General features: G+C 39.3%; 1 protein-coding gene across 1 annotated transcript in view; it reads right to left on the bottom strand.

The window, feature by feature from the left end:
- Positions 1-337: 337 nt before the first annotated feature.
- The window catches only part of LOC150079411 (putative serine carboxypeptidase CPVL), a 31149-nt gene continuing 11029 nt past the window's right edge, over positions 338-20457 (bottom strand). Inside the window, exons 2-3 of the mRNA XM_090383055.1 lie at positions 9160-9490; positions 338-1134 (exon numbers count right to left, since the gene is read on the bottom strand). Coding sequence (XP_090239181.1) covers positions 338-1134; positions 9160-9490 — 1128 coding nt within the window. The remainder of the gene's footprint in view (positions 1135-9159; positions 9491-20457) is intronic.

Raw genomic sequence — 20457 nt, 5'->3', positions numbered from 1 at the left:
AAATGAGTAAAAGAAAAGGAAATCCTGGAATTCATAAGCATTTCTGATTTTGTTTATTACTTATTGTTACAGTAATAACTATACAGAATAATAATATAGTAATAACAATAGTAACAGTATGTGATAGTATTTTATTGCATGGTATAATTGGAATGATTTTGAGATAAATTAATAATTTAAAGAATGGAATAACCATTTTGAACAGTATGTAACTAAACTAAAATGTGACATCTAGTGGTATTTATTGAAAAATTACTCTAATTATTTCGTAATCGTGCCACTGAATAGACCATTATCTCATTATTTTCACATCTGATTTCCAAGATATAAAGAGAACTTAAGAATAATCTCCTTTAAAATGGTTTCCCTTAACAAAATTATTGATCATCACAAAGGCAACTCTAGGTTGATCAAAAGGTAAAATATGTCCTGCATTTCTCACTAAGACCTCATAAAAGTTTTGAACATGATGAACATAGCCAGCCACGTCAGAGTCGGTGGGAAACAATTTCCAAATTATTCGACTAGCATTTTTGTATTCTTCTTCATATTTCCATTTTATACTTCGTAAAAAGTTTACTGTAAGTGGATAGGCAATAATTATATCCAGTTGGCCATTATATATCAGCACTTTGTAATTTTCTAATAGTGTCTTAACCCAAGGCTTCACTGATTTCATGATGTCTTCCAGTAAGAATTCCTCTACCTTTGAACCATCATTATAAGTCAAGTTACCAACATGAATTGCCTTCCGTACTTGTGGAAGTGCTAAATATTTATTGTAAAATTGAAATTCTTCTGGGCTTTTACTAAGAAGATAATTATAATAAAAATTTAATCCTGTTACATTTTGAAAATAAGAAGTTTCATAATCTCCATTTAATAACTTATCAAAGACAGCACTTGCCTTCAGCCATTGTTCTTGTTGGATATATTTCACTGCGAGATCACTCTGTTGTTTAAAATAACTTTTTTGCATACTGTCAATCAGCCCAATTTGATACAAGTAATCTCCATAATCAGTCATAGTTTCTGGATCACACAAACCATCACCAATTGCTATACCTTTCAGGCTGATATTAGCAGCAATTCCTTCCAAGTGGATTTTATAGGCTATTGCTGGAACATATTTACCTGAAAATATTAAGAATAAAAAGTTTCGGTAATAAGGCAACAAAAACTGAAAAGGCTAGTCCAATAATTAATATGATAGAAATTATTTATATACATTATTATATTTGTTTAAGATTCATGTTAACATATAACTTATACACTTAGCAATCACTGAATTGTGACTGTCCCATCCATAATGAATTATGCTAATTAGCTTGCAGTATAAAAAACCTAATAGTGTCCTACACTAGAGCAGTGGAAATTTGCATCAAATCATGCAAGTCAAAGTGATAAAGTAGCAGTTATGGGATGTAGTAAAGATATCTAGGAGTTTCAAAAGAGCATGATTGTGGGAGCTCAAGCGTCAAGTGCTTCCATATCAGAAATGTCAGTTGCTCACAACCCGGTGTGGTTAAGGTACAAAGAATGGTGTAAAATGGGTCAAACCACCTCCCACCAATAGAACTGTAAATGATTACACAAGGCGAATATTCATGGCAAGCGAAGGATGTAGCGTGTTGTATGGGCTCAATGGCAGGTTGTTGTGCAACAGTTGACATCTCAATACAGTGATATTATACACAGTGATGTCTCCACTTTGTGAAGATATCACCCAGCTTGAATGGTCTTCAAATTCGCCTGATCTTGATCCAGTTGAATACCTGTGGGATGTTTCTGAATGGGAGGTGAGGTGTATGGACATGCAACTATCGTCATCTTTTCTGACACTGTGGAAAGCCTTGCAATCAGCATGGCTACAGATCCCTACAGATATCTTCAGATATCTAGTGAAGTGAATGTAGCTTGTTATCCATGCGAATGCTGGCCCATGGTATTAGGTAGGTGGTCACCATGGATCACGCTACTTGCTCCACTGTCATCCGTGGGAGACTGTGTATGATTTTTCAAAACGAGTGACTTTATCCTGAGCTACACTTGATGCAGTATGTTTAATATTTCTATAATTCATCATCATCCAGCTATAGAGGTGGACCTGTTTAATTTTGACATCTAGTAGTGGGTGATAGTTATGGGAACAAGACCAGATAGCGACACTCTCTGCATTAGCTGTAACTTCTACCTTGGGATTCAGTGAAGTGACTTTTGCTGTTTTTTTTCTCTCCACAATATTTTTTTCTTGCTCAGTGCATTCAAATTCTTAAAAACCTCGATTAGATATCTTTGCAGATGCCTAGTCACAAAATGCTGAAATTTTCAGAACTGAAGCATGTCTTGGTAGGACCATTATTTCATTCTCTTCACCAATCTCATTGCCCATCTCTGCACCCATTCCAGTAGATCTACATTCTTCCTAAAATGAAAATCTCTATACCCATATGCAGCACTCAAGATATGACATAATCATTACCTTATACAGTTAGCAGGAATAATCACTTCCTTTTCCCATGAGCTCTCTTGACAGCTCTGTCTGCATTGCACAGATAACTTCATATCTGACTGTACAATTACTGCAAAGTCTTTTTCATTTTCCATGGACCTGAGTGCCCTAGTGTAGTGCCACACAATTGGTATGTTAAGCTAGGATTATTGTTACCCATATGCAGTACCTTGCATTTACCAACATTGAACTTCAATTGCCATTTCTCAGCCCATGGCGCCTCCGTAGCCAGGTGGGAAAGAGCAGCAGTGCGTAGCACACGCTTCTTGATTAGACCAGGGTTCCGGCCTGTCACCACTAAATACAGAGGATGCAGAAAGGTCAGGGAATGACCACCGCATATTCCCGGAGCAATATGGCCTTAGTTGCTAATGCTCCTAAAAACCAAATAACAAACAACAAACATTCTCAGCCCATCGGCCTCATTTGTATAAGCCTTGATGAAGCAGTTTACTCTGATTACTATCATTAACCACCCAACCAATCTTTATATCATCTGAAAACTTAGACATTAAGCCCAATATACCTTCATCAATATCATTAATAAATACAGAAAACAATTGGTCCAACACTGAACTCTGGGGACTTAATAACAACATTAGTCCGTGAAGAATAGTAGTGTCCACAAATAATCCCCCTCTGTCTTCTCCCACTCAACCATCAATTTATTTCTCCAATTTGTACAGCAGACTTATTAGCATTAGTATTGGCAAATGATGCAAGCAAGCTTATAAAACATCTGCAAAAAAAAAGACACATCCCATTCACCTAATCATTCCCTTCCTTCATCTGTTATTGTGGAAGTCCTCAATTTGAATTTGTGTGTGTGTGTGTGTGTGTGTGTGTGTGTGTGTGTGTGTGTGTGTGTGTGTGTGTGTGTGTGTGTGCGCGTGTGTGCGCGTGTGTGCGCGTGCGCGCGCACGCACGCGTTCTGAGCAAGCCGGAAAAATCGCATTAGCATCAAGCTTCTATCCATTCAAAGCCTTAAACACCCCAATCAGATCATCTCGCAGCAGAGCAATGAAAAGGTACTTGGAGGCCTAGATGTAAAAGGGTTAGGGGGGCCTCGCTTATTTATGTTGAGACTTTGATGGCTGCCTCAATTGGGGGCCCTGCCTTGCAGGTACCTAGTCTCCAGACGATACAATTTGCAGGTCAAGCATTTTTTGGTAAGAAAACCCACCTTCGTTCCCCTTGCCAGTCTTTTCCTCATTTCTGTAGTCGTTCAGCAGCCCTACTTATAAAATGAAGCCTTCATACCTGCATGTAGTACTCAAGATGTGGTCAATTTGCTTGTTTTGCTAAAATGGCAACCTGATAAGCTATGGAAGCTGAAGAGAGGTCAATATTATCCATCATGTGCAGAAAATTTGAAAATCTGGCCAAGTGAAGTCGAGAGAGACTGCAACAGGGCAAAAATTACCCATACAAAGCCAGTGAAGGAATGGAGATATAGAAAAACAGATTCTGCAAAGGAAAGCATAAGCAAAATCAGGTTATCACCAGGCACAAGAAACAAAAAAAAATTGATAAACATCCTTCCTAATTGCGCAGGAGGAATTAAGAATGAAAAAAGAAAAAGTAATTCAGGAAAGTAAGAAATCACACAGAAAAGGATCCCAAACAGGGTGGAGGCAGTGTTCTCATGTGAGGCGGAATAATGATCAACGGCCGCACCCCTCTTCATATTTTGAGAGTCAGTGATAACATACACTGCTCGACAAAATTAATAGAACACACAGGAAACGTGTAACGTATAGTTTTATTGTCTGATGACTCCCATTTTAGCCTACAAACAGATTCTAGAGATTATTTCATCTGGAGACAACAAGGAATGTGATACAATACCTCCAACATCAAAGAAAGGGAAACAAGGTGGAAGCAGTGTTCTCGTGTGGGGCAGAATAATGATCAACATTCACATCCTTCATATTTTTGATAGGTGTAGGGTAACTGTAGAGAAGTAGCGAAAACAGATCCTCAAACCCAATGTGCGACATTTTAGAGATGCAATTGGCCCAGATTTTCTTTTCATGAAAACACCACAGCACGTAGAGCTCAAGTGCTCGAGGAATATCTTGAAAATGAAGATATCCAAAGACTGCCGTTGTCAGCACAATCAGATAAATCCAATAGAATGTGTAGGATGCCCTTGGGGGGGGTTGCGTTGCCTGCCGACAGCCAACTCCTTGAGTGCTTGGTAGGTTAAGGTAGGAGCTGGTGAAAGAATAGGATTTGTTGCACAGAATCGTATAGACACCCTTATATCCAGCAGGATTCACCACTTTTATGCCTGTTTAGCTGTTGGAGGGAAATCATACACCATACTGATGTCGTGTGACCATATTTTCGAGCATCTTGTATTGACTTCTGTAATACGACCTAATATAAATAGAGTATACGCAATAAATGTCCTAGTTAACATTAATAATGATAGCATTATTAATTCAGGAGAACGTGTATTGCCTATATTTGAGAATTTAGGTAAATCCTGGGAGATAAAATTAAATCCTTATCTGGAAGAATACTGATGTTATCCACAGTCAGGTGGCTCAGAAGTGGTCATTCAAGGGATTGAGGAAACCTGTTGTAAAGAAAATAGGTTATACCACAGCTACATTTTGTAGTTCCAAGGAAAATGTGTTTCATAGTAGTTTTTACTAAATAGATATATAAATAACAAAACGTGTCCCCCGCATATCCCATCTTTGTAAAAATAATCTGTTAACAAGCGAAGACTACACTGAGAAAAATTCTACCTCATGATCTTTACACAGTCTCTCCGGGGCCGAATTGATTGACAAGGCTTTCAACATGCACTCTGTGTCTGGGCATGATTGCAGACAGTTTAAAATTTAATTCTAACTCTCGACTCTTTCCCAACGTTGCCCTGTGCTTATTAAATCCTCAGATATTCATTCTGTATGTGTATAAATATAGAGGATTCAAAGTACTGTATTAGCGTAATTTGATTAGGTGATACGTGCACAATTAACTCGAAATACACTGAGTGGACAGAAATCATGGGATACCTGCCTAGTAACGGGGAGGCCCACCTTTCGCCCAGATAAGGGCAGTCACATGGTGAGGAATTGAGTCCACTGGTTTACAAAAGCACTCTACAGGTATTTCCACCCATGCTTGCTGCGCCACTGTCCATAATTCCATCACATTCCTGGGTAGAGGATTAGAAGCTCAAACAGACCTTCCCCCAGCATCCAAAAGATGCTCCACAGGGTTCATGTCCATGAATGGGGAGGCATTCCATGGTGGCAAAATCTGCAGAATGCTCTTTGAACCACATTCCAGTCACCACATCTCTGTGGGAAGGCACACTATCCTGCTGGAAGCGTCCATTGCCCTGTGGGCACATGATGACAATGAAGGGATGCAGATGGTCTGTAAGGATGGACACATAACCTGGACCATTTATATGTACCAGAGGCCACAACGTGTGCCAGTTGAACACGCCCAGACCTTTACCAACCGTTCACCTCCTTTAACAGTTCCTTATTGACATGATGGATGCATAGCTTGGTGTGGTTTCCGACAGATAAATACCCTCCCATCTGCTTGAAATAACTGGAAACAGGACTCATCGGACCAGAAGACCCATCTCCAAGATCCAGTGCCGATGTTCTTTTTCCCAGTTGAGGCATAGAGTTTTGCATCGTGGTGTTAGCATCATAGATCGTAAGGCTAATGATCAGCTTAGGTGGAGACGTTTCTGCAACCACCCTCCTTGAACTCAGCGGTGATTTGTGCCACTGTCGCTCTCCCCTTCGCTGAAACAATATGAGACACATGTCAAGGGTCACGATCATCCACCCACAGCCCTCCACGATTAGATGCTATTCTGGAAATGGCATATTCCCAATACATTCTTGATACTGTCCAACAAGAACAGTACAATTTCTGTACCACATCCGAGATAGAGTGGTGAATGCATTAGGCACCCACTACATCCCTCTTTCAAAGTCAGTTAACTCACAACGTTTATCGATACTGACATTGAATTGCCTTCTACATGATCACAGTGATGCCGAGTCCGATATACCCGCCAAGCGGTGGGTTCGTCCACTAGCATGAGAGGAACAGCTTCGCATTGCCCAGGAACCAGATATCCCATGAATTCTGTCCTTTCGGTGTAGTGTAGTGTAGTGTAGTGTAGTGTAGCCATTGTGTGTATTGTTGACATTGTGTGTATTATATAAGTGTGATATAACACTTTAATATTCTTTCGTATAACTCTGTAGGTGTAAAAATATATTACAAGTGTACAAAGTGTGTTTTATAACATAATATAACTTTATAGCTTAATAAATGTACCTTAGACACTAAGAACAGTGTAACATTTCATTCTACTTACATAAAAGATAAACATAGGTTATTCTTTTGGCTTATGCTGTAAAAATGTGCTTATTTTAATCATTTTGACACTACTAATACTAGAAGAACGCTAATCCTGGATCAGCTAGGCAAATTTTTCTACTTGGGCAAGATTTGAAATTTTAGCATTAGTAGAAGCAAATGATGCAAGAAAGAAAGTTTATACAGCATCAGCCAAAAAAACCTTCCCATTTCACTGATCCATTCATACCAAATGTTTGTTTAGTTCTGCCTTGAATTTATTTAAGCTATCAACTTCCACACCAACAGATGGAACTTTGTTCCAGCAATCAACTACCCACTGGCTAAAGGCAAACTTCCACACATCTATTCTACAATTGTCTTTCCTCAGTTTGAATCTACCCTCTCACGTTTGTAATCTGAGCAACAGAAAGAATCTACTCAACATTAAGCCTGCTCAATCCATTCAAGGCCTTATACACCTCAATCAGATTGCCTCGCAGGTGCATAGTCTCCAGAAGCAGTTTGCATCAATTTGCAGAACTTAAGCCTTTCTTCATAAGAGCACCCCCGTTGTTCTCTTCCCCAGTGTTGTTGCCCTTTTCTGTACTCGTTTTAGCAACTCTACATCCTTCCTAAAATGAGGCCTACATACCTATATGCAGTACCCAAGATGTGGGCTGACCATTGCCTTATAAAAGGGGACAATCACCTTATCCCTGCTAGTAAAATTTCTATATATCATTGACAAGACCCCATGAGCTACTCTTGCAGCTTTTTCGCACTCCTCAGAAAACTTCATATCTGATTGCACAATTACCCCAAGGTCTCTTTCATTCTCCACTACCCTGAGTGTAACACCATAAAGTTGGTACATTTCTCTAGGGTTACTGTTACTCATATGCAGTACTTTGCATTTGTCAATGTTAAACTTCAGTTGCCACTTCTCAGGCCATCTACCCAACTTTTCCAGATCCTGTTGTAGCAGCATACTGTCATTACTGTTACCAACAACCCTGCCAACCTTTGTATCATCTGCAAACTTTGACATTAAGCTTGATATACCTTCATCAATATCATTGATAAATATACAAAACAATGATAGGCCCAACACAACCCTGAGGGACACCGCTAATAACATTAGTCCACGTAGAGCAGTACCCATTGTGGCAACTTGCTCTTAATGCCATCCTGCTCCAATTTGTACAGTAGTCTTCTATGTGCAACAGTATCAAAAGCTTTCCTGAAATCCAAGTACTGTATATGATATCAAAATTATTTTTTGCATACAGTTCCTTTGTGACCACATCATAGTATCCAATCAAATTGGTCAGACAAGACTTTCCCCTTGATAAACCCATGCTGTGTCTGAATTATTACTGCTGTCTTGTCTAAATGATCCTGCAATGCTTCTTTAACCAGTGACTCCATTATTTTTCCTGGAACAGAAGTCAAACTAACATGTCTGTAATTACTTGTGTCACACTTTGATCCCCTTTGTGAATAGGAGATTCATTTGCACATCTCCAGTCCTTGGAGACTTCTCCCGAATCCAACGATGCTCTCATAATTATGGCTAAGGGTTTTCTTACTTTCTTTGCTGCCTCCTTTAATATAACTGGATAGATCCCATCCACCCCAGGTGCCTTTCTTATGTTTAACTTCAACAATTTCCCCTGCACTTTGCTCTCAGTTATTACAAAATCGTTCAACTCCCCTTCAGTCTGATAAACATCTGGCTCCTTGAATAACTACTAATGTGAATTTAGATGCAAAATACTCATTTAGTTTTGGCAGCTATCTGATAATAGTCATATACAGTCAAACCATTGATATTAAGTGGACCAATCTGATTTATCCCCTTGATTTTAGAATTTATATAAGTAAAGAAGTCTTTGCTGTTTTTCTTTGCATCCTTTGCCACTGGTTTTTCGTAATCTTCCTTTGCTTGCCTAACCTCTTTTGTGATTAGGCAGCGAGCGAAAGCAGGTTATGAAAAATCTTTGTTTCAATCCCTTTACCAAGTTAAATAACCATGGCACAACTGGTGCTTTCACTAGGATCTGTATACCAAAGAAGCAACGCCTGCGCATTTGTTGACAAGTCCGTGCATCAGACTTAACCACATAGAGCAAAACCAAAACATGAAAACTTTGATTTGCTTTAGCTTTGAAAAAATCACTGTTTTTACTTAGTCATTTCCAAAATCTTTAATACCTGATATAGCTTGAGTACACTTTTAGGCTTAAAAATATCTATATAAAAATTAAGAACGCTATTGAACCTCTGAATCTCACCTGCATATGATTCTCCTGTTACATAAAAATCATTCTTTCGAAAATCATAAAATAGCGTGAAGAACTGTTGTAAAGCTTCGTAAAGATCTCTTGCCACATCTGTCTGATTACGAGCGTAACCTTTGTCGTCTTCTGTAAAGCTGAATCCAGTACCAACTGGATTGTCGATATATAACATGGAGAACTGATGTGCCCAGGTATATTTTCTTAATTTTACATAAAGGTTATGGTTTATCTGAAAAGGTCCATTTTCTACAAAAAGTCCAAATAATGAAGATCCTCCCGGACCACCTTGGAGCCAAAGCAAAACTGGTGCATTTGGATCTTTATTCTGTTGAAATAAAATGGAAATAGTAAAATATACTGAAAATTTTTCTTTAATGTTTCATTATTACTTTTCATTGATATATAGGGTTCCCAGAGTCACAACTATATATACAGGATGTCTCAAAAATACACGGCATAACTTCAGGAATGAGTTCCTCATATGTAGACAATAAAAATATTTTATATCAACATAGTTCCGAAAATGCTTGGTTCCCGAGTTATTAACCGGAATGTCTTATCTCCCGCAGGTGAATTCCTTCAACACAAAGTACTGGACAGAATCTGGTGGTTTTCCATTCTGACCATGTACTGATCAGGAGCAAGCGGATATGCACTTTATGTGTGGTTTGGCGGACGGCAATGCTCTGGAGGCTCGTTGTTTGTACCACGAAAGGTTCCTAGAACGAAGATGTCCAGACGGGAAAATGTTTGAAGGTATCCATCGCCGCCTTTGTGAACATGGGACCTTTACACCTCGTGCTGCCGACAGAGGACGACCAAGATCTACGACTCCTGAAGTAGAGGACGAGATTTTGGATGTTGTGGGACCATTTAAAAGTCATTGGTGTATTCGACTCGGGTAGCTGATGTGGAAACTCTCCGCAATCGAATTGTGTCAGGTTGTGAAACAATACGAAACATGCCAGGAATTTGGCATCATCTTTGCGAGTCCATGAGACGTCGATGTGAGGCCTGTATTCAGGCAGAAGGCGGATATTTTGAACTATTACTATAAGGTGATGTGAACAGTTAAGTGTCATAGACAGACCTTCAAAACTTGGAAACCAAGCATTTCCGGAACTATGTTGATATAAAATATTTTTATTGTCTATATATGAGGAACTCATTCCTGAAGTTATGCCGTGTATTTTTGAGACGCCATACATATATATATATATATATAGGGCCGCTGCAACCCTATCTACTGCCAGTAAATAAACTTTAAATTCTAAATCACAGTAATCATACTCTATCACAATAATAAAATAAAAGGAAAATTATAACGTTAAAATAATTTTACCAATATATGTTTTTCTGCTTTAAGAAATGCGAATTTATTTATTATTTCATTTATGTTTATTTGTTCCAAAAGATAATTTCTGTTGAAATTATTGCCAAATGAGAGTCGAGACACTGTCGCTCGTAAATAATTTTTGGTTAATTTTATTTTTGAAAAACTCCGTTCACCTGAGGCAACTGAAACTGGTAAAGTTAGAATTATTCTTAATGCAACTGCTACATTTGGAGACGTATCTGTAAAATCGTTTGCAATACTTCAAATATATTGCAATACTGTCTTTAATATAAAATTTAAATCTAATTATTCAAATAATGCTAAACCATCCATATCAGACTCATTACAATCAATATCACTTAATTTAATATGTAAATATATGTTCTTTCATATTTGTAAACCTTTCAATTAACGAGAAAATTGTTTTGTTCATAATTTGAAAGAAAAAAATTAATGTTAGTGAAATTTTGTTTGGTATTGATGTCTGATAGTAGCCATATTAGCCGAATCGAGAATTTTTGGACTGCTTCCTCTGTTCTATTTTCCTTAAAATGTTCCATAATATTTTGTAGACATTCAAAAGCTTCATGTATATCAAAATTCCTTTTTTGGAGCATTTTACCTAGCGGATTAATTTTTATTTAAACTATCGTACCAAATTATAATTGAATAAAGAAACATAAGATGTTATTTTTAAGGCTATTGATTTAACATGATTCCTTGAATCCATATCTATTTTCGTCTTCAGTGATTTCAAGTAAAGCATCGTGAATTTCTTCTATTTCGTTTCTCAGAGGTTTTAGCCTCTATTCTACTTTCCCATCGGGTGTCAGACAAAGGTTTAAGTGTGAATTTAGTTATATATTTTTGAACTACATTCCAATGATGGGTTGATGATGAGAAAAAAATATATATAATTCCTGAACAATTCCGAAAAAAATCAACTATTTCAAAGGAAGTCTCTGCGGCGTTGTTTACAACAAGATTTAGGGTTGCGTGGCACATGGAATGAAAACTGCTCTAAGATTAACTTCAAATAATTTTTTTTTTTTTTTTGTAATTCGTTCCAAGTCTTGGAAGTTGAAATTTTCGCTGTATTACTAAGCTATTTGTCTTTCTAAAAGGTCATATTTATAATGGAAATCGCGCTACTCTTTCATCGTTATCATATGTTCCCGTTATATGAATCAATGTTGAACGCCTTTTTTATATTATTATTATTATTAGCCATATGGTGCAAGGAAGCCTGAGGCTTATGCTTCACCACGCATAAGCCTCAGGCCACGCCTTGAGTACTACGTACAGGTCTGGAGGCCTCATTTTAGGAAGGATGTAGATTTACTTGAGCGTGTACAGAGAAGGGCAACAAGATTGGTGAGGGGAATGAAGGGATCCTCTTACCAAGAGAGGCTTAATTTCTGCAAATTGCAGTGGCTGGAGACTAGGCACCTGCGCGGTGATCTGATTGAGGTATATAAGGCCTTGAATGGGTTGAGCACGCTGAATTCTGATGGGATCTTTCCACTTGTTCAGATTACGAACCTAAGGGGGCATAAATTCAAATTAAGAAAAGACAGATGTAGACTAGATGTGCGGAAATTTGCCTTTAGCCAGCGGGTGGTTAATTGCTGGAACAAACTTCCATCTGTCGTTGTGTAGGTTGATAGGTTGAATAAATTTAAGGAGGAACTGGACAGGCATTTGGAGGGAATGGTGTGATTTTTTTTTTTTTTTTTTTTTTGGCTGATGCTGCATAAGCTCGTACACTTGCTTTCTTGCATCAAATGCCACTGCTACTACTACTACCAGCCAAAAAGAAATTTTCTGAATTACCCCGAGAGCGAGAGAGATAGAAGTAGACTGGAATCACAAAGAAAAAAGAAGAATGATGATATCCAGCTCAGGACCCTGGGTGTGCCAAGCCCATACTCACCAGATGTGAGTCCCTGGGGTTTAATATTTTTCTGAATCATGTTTCTGGAGGTCACGAACAACAAACAATAAAAACAATTTGCCCTTTCCTATTTATTGGGCTTTTCTGTTAGTGCATCTAATTATAAATGGGTAGTAAACTCGATCTTATTGCATTTGCGATAATACCGATAATTGCAATTCTGTGGGTTTTTACACTATTATGGTGAAATGTGTTTAACTTCACTGAAATCTTCAATCATATAAAAAACAAATTTTCAGAAACTTCTCTTCATTCCTATTTACGTATTACATGATGAAGGGAAAGCATCCAACAAAAAGTGCAAGTGGTGGCAGTGCCAGGAAACGAGACAAAATTGATTTAGAAATGAAGATGAAAATGATTAAGAAGTACGAAGCAGGACAAAGTTTTTCATCTATTGCAAGGGAATTAAGTCTCGCTGCTTCAACAGTAAATACTATTTTAAAGGACAGTGCGCGTATAAAAGAAGGTGTCAAAGGATCAACGCACTTAAGATCATCAGTGATCACAAAACAGCATTCAGGTGCTATATCGAAGATTGAACAGCTGTGAATAATTTGGATGGAAAATGAGATTCAGAACGGTGCCCCTGAGTCTAATGGCCATTCAAGCAACAAGTATTTAATAGGTTCAAGCATCGCGCTGGTTTCCACAACTTTAAATTATGCGGTGAAGTCGCCAGTGCCGATTCTGCAGCTGCAGAGAAATTCTGTGATGTGTTGGAAAAAATTATTGATGAAGGCGGCTATTCAACGCTGCACATTTTTAACGTTGACGAGACTGCTCTGTATTGGAAAAAAATGCCGGATCAAACGTACAATTGCCAAAGAGGAAAATACAATGCCAGGTTTCAAGGTGTCAATAGATAGGGCCATGCTCTTGCTTGGGGCTAATGCAGCAGGAGATTACAGATTAATACCACTGCTTGTGTACCATTCTGGAAATCCTCGTGCATTTAAGGGCATCAATAAAGCCACCCTACCCGTGCATTTCCGATCGAACCAGAGAGCATGGATAACTATCTCTTTGAGGATTGGCTTTTGCTTCTGTTGGATAATGCTCCTGGACATCCTACACATCTAAATGATTTCAATTCGAACGTGAGAGTCATAGTAGCTAAACACGACTTCACTCATCCAACCTATGGATCAGGGTGTTATTTCGAATTTAAAATCGTACTATTTGCACCCAACATGTGCTCAGGCATTGTCTGCAGTTGACGGTGAGAAAAATTTTACATTAAGATACTTTCGGAAATCTTACAATATTTGCCACACCATCTTAAACATTAATAAGGCCTGGGAGGAAATTACTAAAAGTTTTTTAAATGGCGCATGGAAGAAAATATGCCCGCGGTAAGTAAAAGCCTTCAAAGGATTTGAAAAAGAAGAATTATGTGAAGAGGTTACAGATAAGATTGTAAAGGTTGCAGAGCTACTTCAGTTGGAGGTTGATGCCAAAGACGTAGAGAAGTTAATAGAGTATGAAGAGAAGGAATTATCTAATGAAGAATTTATTGACTTGCAGGCAGCGATAGTGAAAGAAGAAAATGCTGACGAAGCTCAAGATGAACCGAATGAGGAGCCGAGACGCTTCATCACCAGAGAGAAGGCAATGGCATTTCGTGAAATTGCATCGGCAATGGCGAGGTTTGAGAAGATGGATCCTGACAGCGAACGATTCTTAAACGTTAACAGAGGGGTGAATGATATGCTTGCTCGCTACAAAGAAATCTACAATGGAAAGAAAAAGCCACCGTCCAGTCATCCATTAATATGTTCTTTCGTAAGGTTGAACGGCTGACCCCTTCTAAATCTCCACAGCCCTCAACCTCGTACTGTCTTCCGTAGCCGAGTGGTCAGGAGCGGGACTGCAGTAGCACACGCTCCTTGAGTAGACCGAGGTTCAAGCCCCTGCCTGCTAAATACAGTCGATCTTTCCGCAACGGCGTACTTATCAGCTGAAGACGTCGATCCTTGCAACGATGCTCGAGAGGTAAAACTTACTGACGTTATGCCTGTCTCCTCTCTTTATAATTTTGTAATTTTTCCTGCGCATGAGATAAAAAAAAATTGAATAAATACAATAAATAATTCTATTTACATGTTTGCCGAACATTTCTTTTTTGATTCAATCAATTCAGTGAGCAGAGTTGCGAGTGCTACACAAGCATGGGGGAAATCCACGACTTACGTAGCGTTCCGCGGAACGCAACTCTTACGTAAGTCGGTTAGTTCCTGTATATTCAAACAATCCGTTGGGTAGAATCACTCGCAGTACAAAATCCCAGAAAATGTTCGCTTATGTCAACTTTCATAGTAGTTATGTCTCTAAATACAAATCTAAGTATCACAGTCATCTGTTGAACATGACTTACATTGGAAGTTGTATCCAAAATCACAGCAAAATGTCTAGTTATTTCTAGCATTTTATCTATAATATTTTGTGAAATTATTTCAATAATTTCATTTTGTATTTGATCACCCAAATAATGCCGATATTTTTCGATTCAGATTTCTGAATACGGCGAATGTGTTAACCATAACTCAATCAAATTTAGCAATCGTTTCAGTAAGTTTTAAAAGTTACCATTGTTATTTTCATATAAATCTTTTGAAGATCCCCCGAACGCTATACACTACCTTGCTAAAAATAGTTTTATCTTTTTATCTATATCATATAATCGCTGTTCACCAGCGTCGATTGTAATGTTTGTCTTTAGTGACTGTGCCAGATCGAACCATTTTTTATGATTTTTAATATTATTATTATTTATTATTAGCTATATGGTGCAAGGAAGCCTGGGGCTTATGCTGAACCCGCCAAAAAATTCCCGAGTAACCCTGAGAGAGAGAGAAAGAGAGAGAGGGGGGGGAGAGAGAGAGAAGGCAATAGTTAGAAGTAGAAAGGAAACACCAAGAAAGAGAAGAATGATGATACCCAGCTCAGGACCCTGGGTGTGCCAAGCCCATACTCACCAGATGTGAGCCCCTGGGGTGATATGTACTGCACTTGTTTCATGCTTACCTAAAATAGCAGATAAATTTCTCCAATTACTGAATCCAAATCGATTACTTAGTTGGTTTTTAAAATCGTCGAAATCTTGCAACAAAAGCAAAATACAGAATTTCTCAATAAAGAATAAAGTAACTAAAGTAACCTTTGACCTTTTTCTCTATTTTTTCATAATTTTCATATAATAAACGTTTGAAAATTTTTTCAGACGTTTGGCACTACTAACTGGTAGTGTTTTGCATTACAACAACCACTTCGTCCATTACCTCCGTTCCGATACGTGGCCGTACCCTGCCTGGAATTACACCTAACTTCCTCCGTAGCCGAGTGGGCAGGAGCGGGAGTGCAGTAGCACACGCTCTTTGAGTAGACCGGGGTTCAAGCCCCTGACTGCTGAATACGGTCGATCTGCCAACCCGCACTGGACCAGCGTGGCAGATTATGGTCCATTTCCCTCAGCATGAATTGTTGAGGAGGCTTCCATCCTGCAGTGGGTTGATAATGGCTGCACTTTACTTTTTTTTTTTTTTTTTTCCTGGTTGTTTCAAATTTCTTTATTAGTTTTTGAAGCCCCACTGACGTCAGAGAGCCGACCGGGCTAGCCGAGTGGGTAAAGTACCTGCCCGGCAACCCAAAGGTCGCGGGTTCGATTCCCGCCTCGGGCTTGGATCAGAGTACTGCAAAAACCTTGGGAGGTGCAATATGGCCACAGAAGCCGATGCGCCAACAACTACCAAAAACAAAAAAAAAAAAAAAAAAAAACAAAAAACGACGTCAGAGATCCTTTCAGTTTCCGATATTCACGTAGTGCTGCATTAGCGGTAGTATAATTCCGGTAGAACAGTTTTATTAAAAGAGCATGTTCCTTTTTTGTAAGAACCATAATGGTTATTGACGGTGGCGTTGGCCTTTCTGCTTTTATCTAACAGGATGTCTTTTGCGTAATCAGCATGTCTTGAAGTATATAACAACTTTTACTATAAATCAACAGGGATTACCTTTATTTTTGATATAGGAAGCTTCTTTTCCAACTCTCCTAGTCCAACTCGCTAATAATTCTTGAGGATGGCGATATCTATTTTGTAAAGCAGGTGGGACAACTTCCCCACTGTCAGAACCGTAGTGTTCAGACCGTGCGGTCTCAACAATGAGCGCTCACGGCTGCTGTCTACAAACACCATACTTCTGGCAGCATGGAAACCATTACTTGGATTGGCATAAAATTAGATTTTTTGAGGTCTAAACTGTTTAATAAATATGGACCGATTATTTCTTTCGGTCCTATAGCTGAGTTAAATTTAGGAGTATAATAAAATTGGATATGGGGGGGGGGATCCCTAAATTTAACTCTAAAGTCCAGCTATAGGACCGAAAGAAATAATCGGTCCATATTTATTAAACAGTTTAGACCTCAAAAAATCTAATTTTATGCCAATCCAAGTAATGGTTTCCATGCTGCCAGAAGTATGGTGTTTGTAGACAGCAGCCATGAGCGCTCATTGTTGAGACCGCACGGTCTGAACACTACGGTTCTGACAGTGGGGAAGTTGTCCCACCTGCTTTACAAAATAGATATCGCCATCCTCAAGAATTATTAGCGAGTTGGACTAGGAGAGTTGGAAAAGAAGCTTCCTATATCAAAAATAAAGGTAATCCCTGTTGATTTATAATATAATAGAATATAGGAATTGTCGAGCACTTAATAGCTCTCAATTATCTAATCTATTAAACAACTTTTACATATGTGCAACGCCGTTTTTCCCCGGTGGCGAAAATTTGAACTAATTTTTTTTTTCTTCCACAAATCGCCTCCCTATACCCTAAAAGACATACCCACAGATTTTCACAGAGCTAACTCTAACCGTTTTGACTCTTGGGTCTTCTGAATAGGGAAACTTATTTTATAACCACAAGGTATATATAAATATACAGCTATGAAATATAAGTATATAAATATATAAAACGAGATAAAAATAAAATAAATTTAATTTAACATGTAAAATGTAAAAAAAATAAAATAAAATGAGAGGAAAAATGAGAAAGTTGCATGGTACTTTTATCCAAATATACAAAGTTTCATTGAAATGATCACTGTTAAAGCATGTGAAAGAAATATGCTGGAACTCCGGCATGTTGCATATTATGTATAATTACTTCTATTACCATAACAATATATGTATAAAATCGTATAGACGCAGCAGTGCCAAAGACCAAAGTATTCCGCTCCCCAGGCAGAATAATTTTTCAGCGCCCTTTACTAAGGATATATATATTTTTGCCTCATTGTTCTTTTGTTAATGGTGCGCCGATCAAGAGCCCTGCTAGCCTGTAGCTTAATCAGGCACTGAGATGCAACAGTGAACGGTTATCTGCGTTTAAGCAGTTCACTATGGAAACGACCTTGTGGGTGATTCCCTAGATCAGCATTTCCCAGACTGGGGTCTGCGGATCTCTGAGGTCTGAAAAAAGTTCAGAAGAGGTATCGAATAATATGTGTCTATATACACCGATGAGCCAAAACATTATGACCAGCGAATCGTTATGCAAATCGAAGCAACTGCAGGTTAACTACAGCTTGTGCGCGTGTCGGAACACGTATAAAAAACACCTGATGCTGAGCACCGTTAATCATTGTTACTCTTATTCTGAGCACCGTTAATCATTGTTACTCTTATTCTTCAGATGGGAAAGGCAGTGGACTTAAGTGAGTTTGACAAAAGCCAAATTCTAATGGCCAGATGACTGGGTCAGAGCATATCTTCATCTTTGTTTCTGTTCTATGGTGGCGCCAAGACTCTCCTCCAAATCCACCTAGAACAATAATTAAACATGTACTCTATGAATATTACAGGCGGCCTGAACATTATATTCAGGCTACCTCACCACCACAAGGAAGCAATCACCCCTGAGCAGCTGCTTCCTGGTGCCCGTCCCAGGCGCGTTTTCCAACCTGGGTCTACTAAAACTCATTGTTTGAATTGGCACCAATCCCGCACCCACCTGAGGTAGTGCTATACAGGTGGGTGGCAACACCTCCACACCCGGGCTGCCCAATCCAGAGTGCCAGCAAAAAATAAAAATAAAATTAAATTAAAAAAAAAAAAAAAAAAGAAAGCCTCATGGGAAAACCTAGTAAATACAGAAGGAAATGCTAACCCCTGGGGAGTGGTGCATCGGGTCACCACAAACAAATCCCCAGGGGCAAGTCGTAATGGCAAACGAGACAGCTCAGGGAACCTATACTAGAACATGGAAATCCTCTATAGACAATATCTTGGACCATATCTTCCATCCTGCAACCGAGATGCTCAAGGTGGTGGTAGAAACTATACCGAACACAATATTGGGACTCCTCAACCGATGTCTCTCGGTGGGCCACTTCCCGGCCTCATGGAAAATGGCACGAATAAAACTCATCTTAAAAAACCCGATGAAACCACAAGGAATGCCAGGGTCGTATAGGCCAATTGCCTTGCTGTCAATCTTCAGCAAGCTCTTCGAGCGCCTTCTCTACCAAAGAATCGAGAACCACTTCCAAAAATCAAACCTTATGTTGCTTAATCAATATGGCTTTAGGAAGGGGCGCTTGGCTGTAGAGGGTCTGAAAAATATTATTGAAACATCTAAAAACTGCAACACAAAATACTGCCTCCTAATATCGATTGACTTTGCAGGAGCCTTTGATTCTCTCTGGTGGCCTGCTGTGCTGGCCAGGCTCCAGAAGGCTCATATCACAGGAGAATTATATCAATGCCTCAAATCCTATCTTGAAAACAGGTGAATCACTGTTACCACTCCATATGCCTCTGTTTCTAGGCCGGTCCACATGGGCTGCCCTCAGGGTTCTGTCCTGGGGCCACTCTTGTGGAACCTGGTCCTTGACGAGTTCCTTAATTTGGACATTCCAAATGTTAAAACCCAGGCACAAGCAGATGACCTGGTTCTGATGCTGCAGGCTGACAGCCGGGCAAGACTGGAGACCATAGCAAACCGGGCCACTAGCGACTTGCAAAAGCGCAAATCTTACTATCTCCTCAGACAAAACAAGTTCAATACTTCTCAAAGAATTCCTTGACGCTAGAAGACCTCCACAGATTAAGATAAACGGGAAAACCATAAAGTTGCTAACAGAAATAAAATACCTCAGGGTGATACTTAATAGAAACCTTAGCTTTACGCCACATCTCTGCTACCTGAGAACAAAAATAAGAATATATGCGAACCTACTAGCCAGAGTCACTAGGAAAGACTGGGGCCTGAAGAAGAGGGACCTTGGCGTCCTCTATAAGGCATACTTTATCCTGGCACTAGCCTATGCAGCTGGGACCTGGTACACAAAGACTAACACAGCTGTCAACAAGAAAAAACTGGAGAGGACACACCGATCGATATTACTCATAATGACAAGAGCTTGCTGCACTGTGAGCACCCATGAGCTCCAGGTCCTGGCAGTATGCCTTCCCCTGGACTTGTAGATTGCGTGCTGGGAGTTGCTGTACCAACATTCCAAAGGAAAAATAGTCTCCCACATAGGACTCACCACAGACCCAGCAAACTCCAAAACCGTGGAGAACAGACGGATTGGCAACACGTGAAATCACTATGGAAAGGTCACTGGAACCTCACTAACAAAGGCTCCATTACTAAGAAGTTTATACCGGATGTTGGACTAGTTTATCCACTCTCCCCAGCCTGGTTTTCGCCCAGACTCCAAACCACCTACCTATTTACCGGACATGGCTCATTTAGAAATAGGCCATACGACTTTGGAATCTCAGCTACTCCACAGTGCTCCTTGGACAGGAGGAGTCCTGGGAGCCCCTGGTATACGAGTGTGACCACTACGAGGACCTCAGATGTCAACTATACACCAACATTCACGCGCTTCTTCGAAACCAGGAGGACATCGTTCTGCAAGAGGAAAAGACCTACAAAGCATTCACACGTTTTGCACAAAATCTGTTTACAAGACAACGGACCGTATGAC

Source organism: Mastigoproctus giganteus, chromosome 10 (genome assembly GCF_048544385.1).
Source record: "Mastigoproctus giganteus isolate SK-2022 chromosome 10, ASM4854438v1, whole genome shotgun sequence".
Classification (NCBI taxonomy): Eukaryota; Metazoa; Arthropoda; class Arachnida; order Uropygi; family Thelyphonidae; genus Mastigoproctus; species Mastigoproctus giganteus.
The sequence above is the reverse complement of the archived record's forward strand: the minus strand, read 5'-3'. Positions and strand labels throughout refer to the sequence as shown.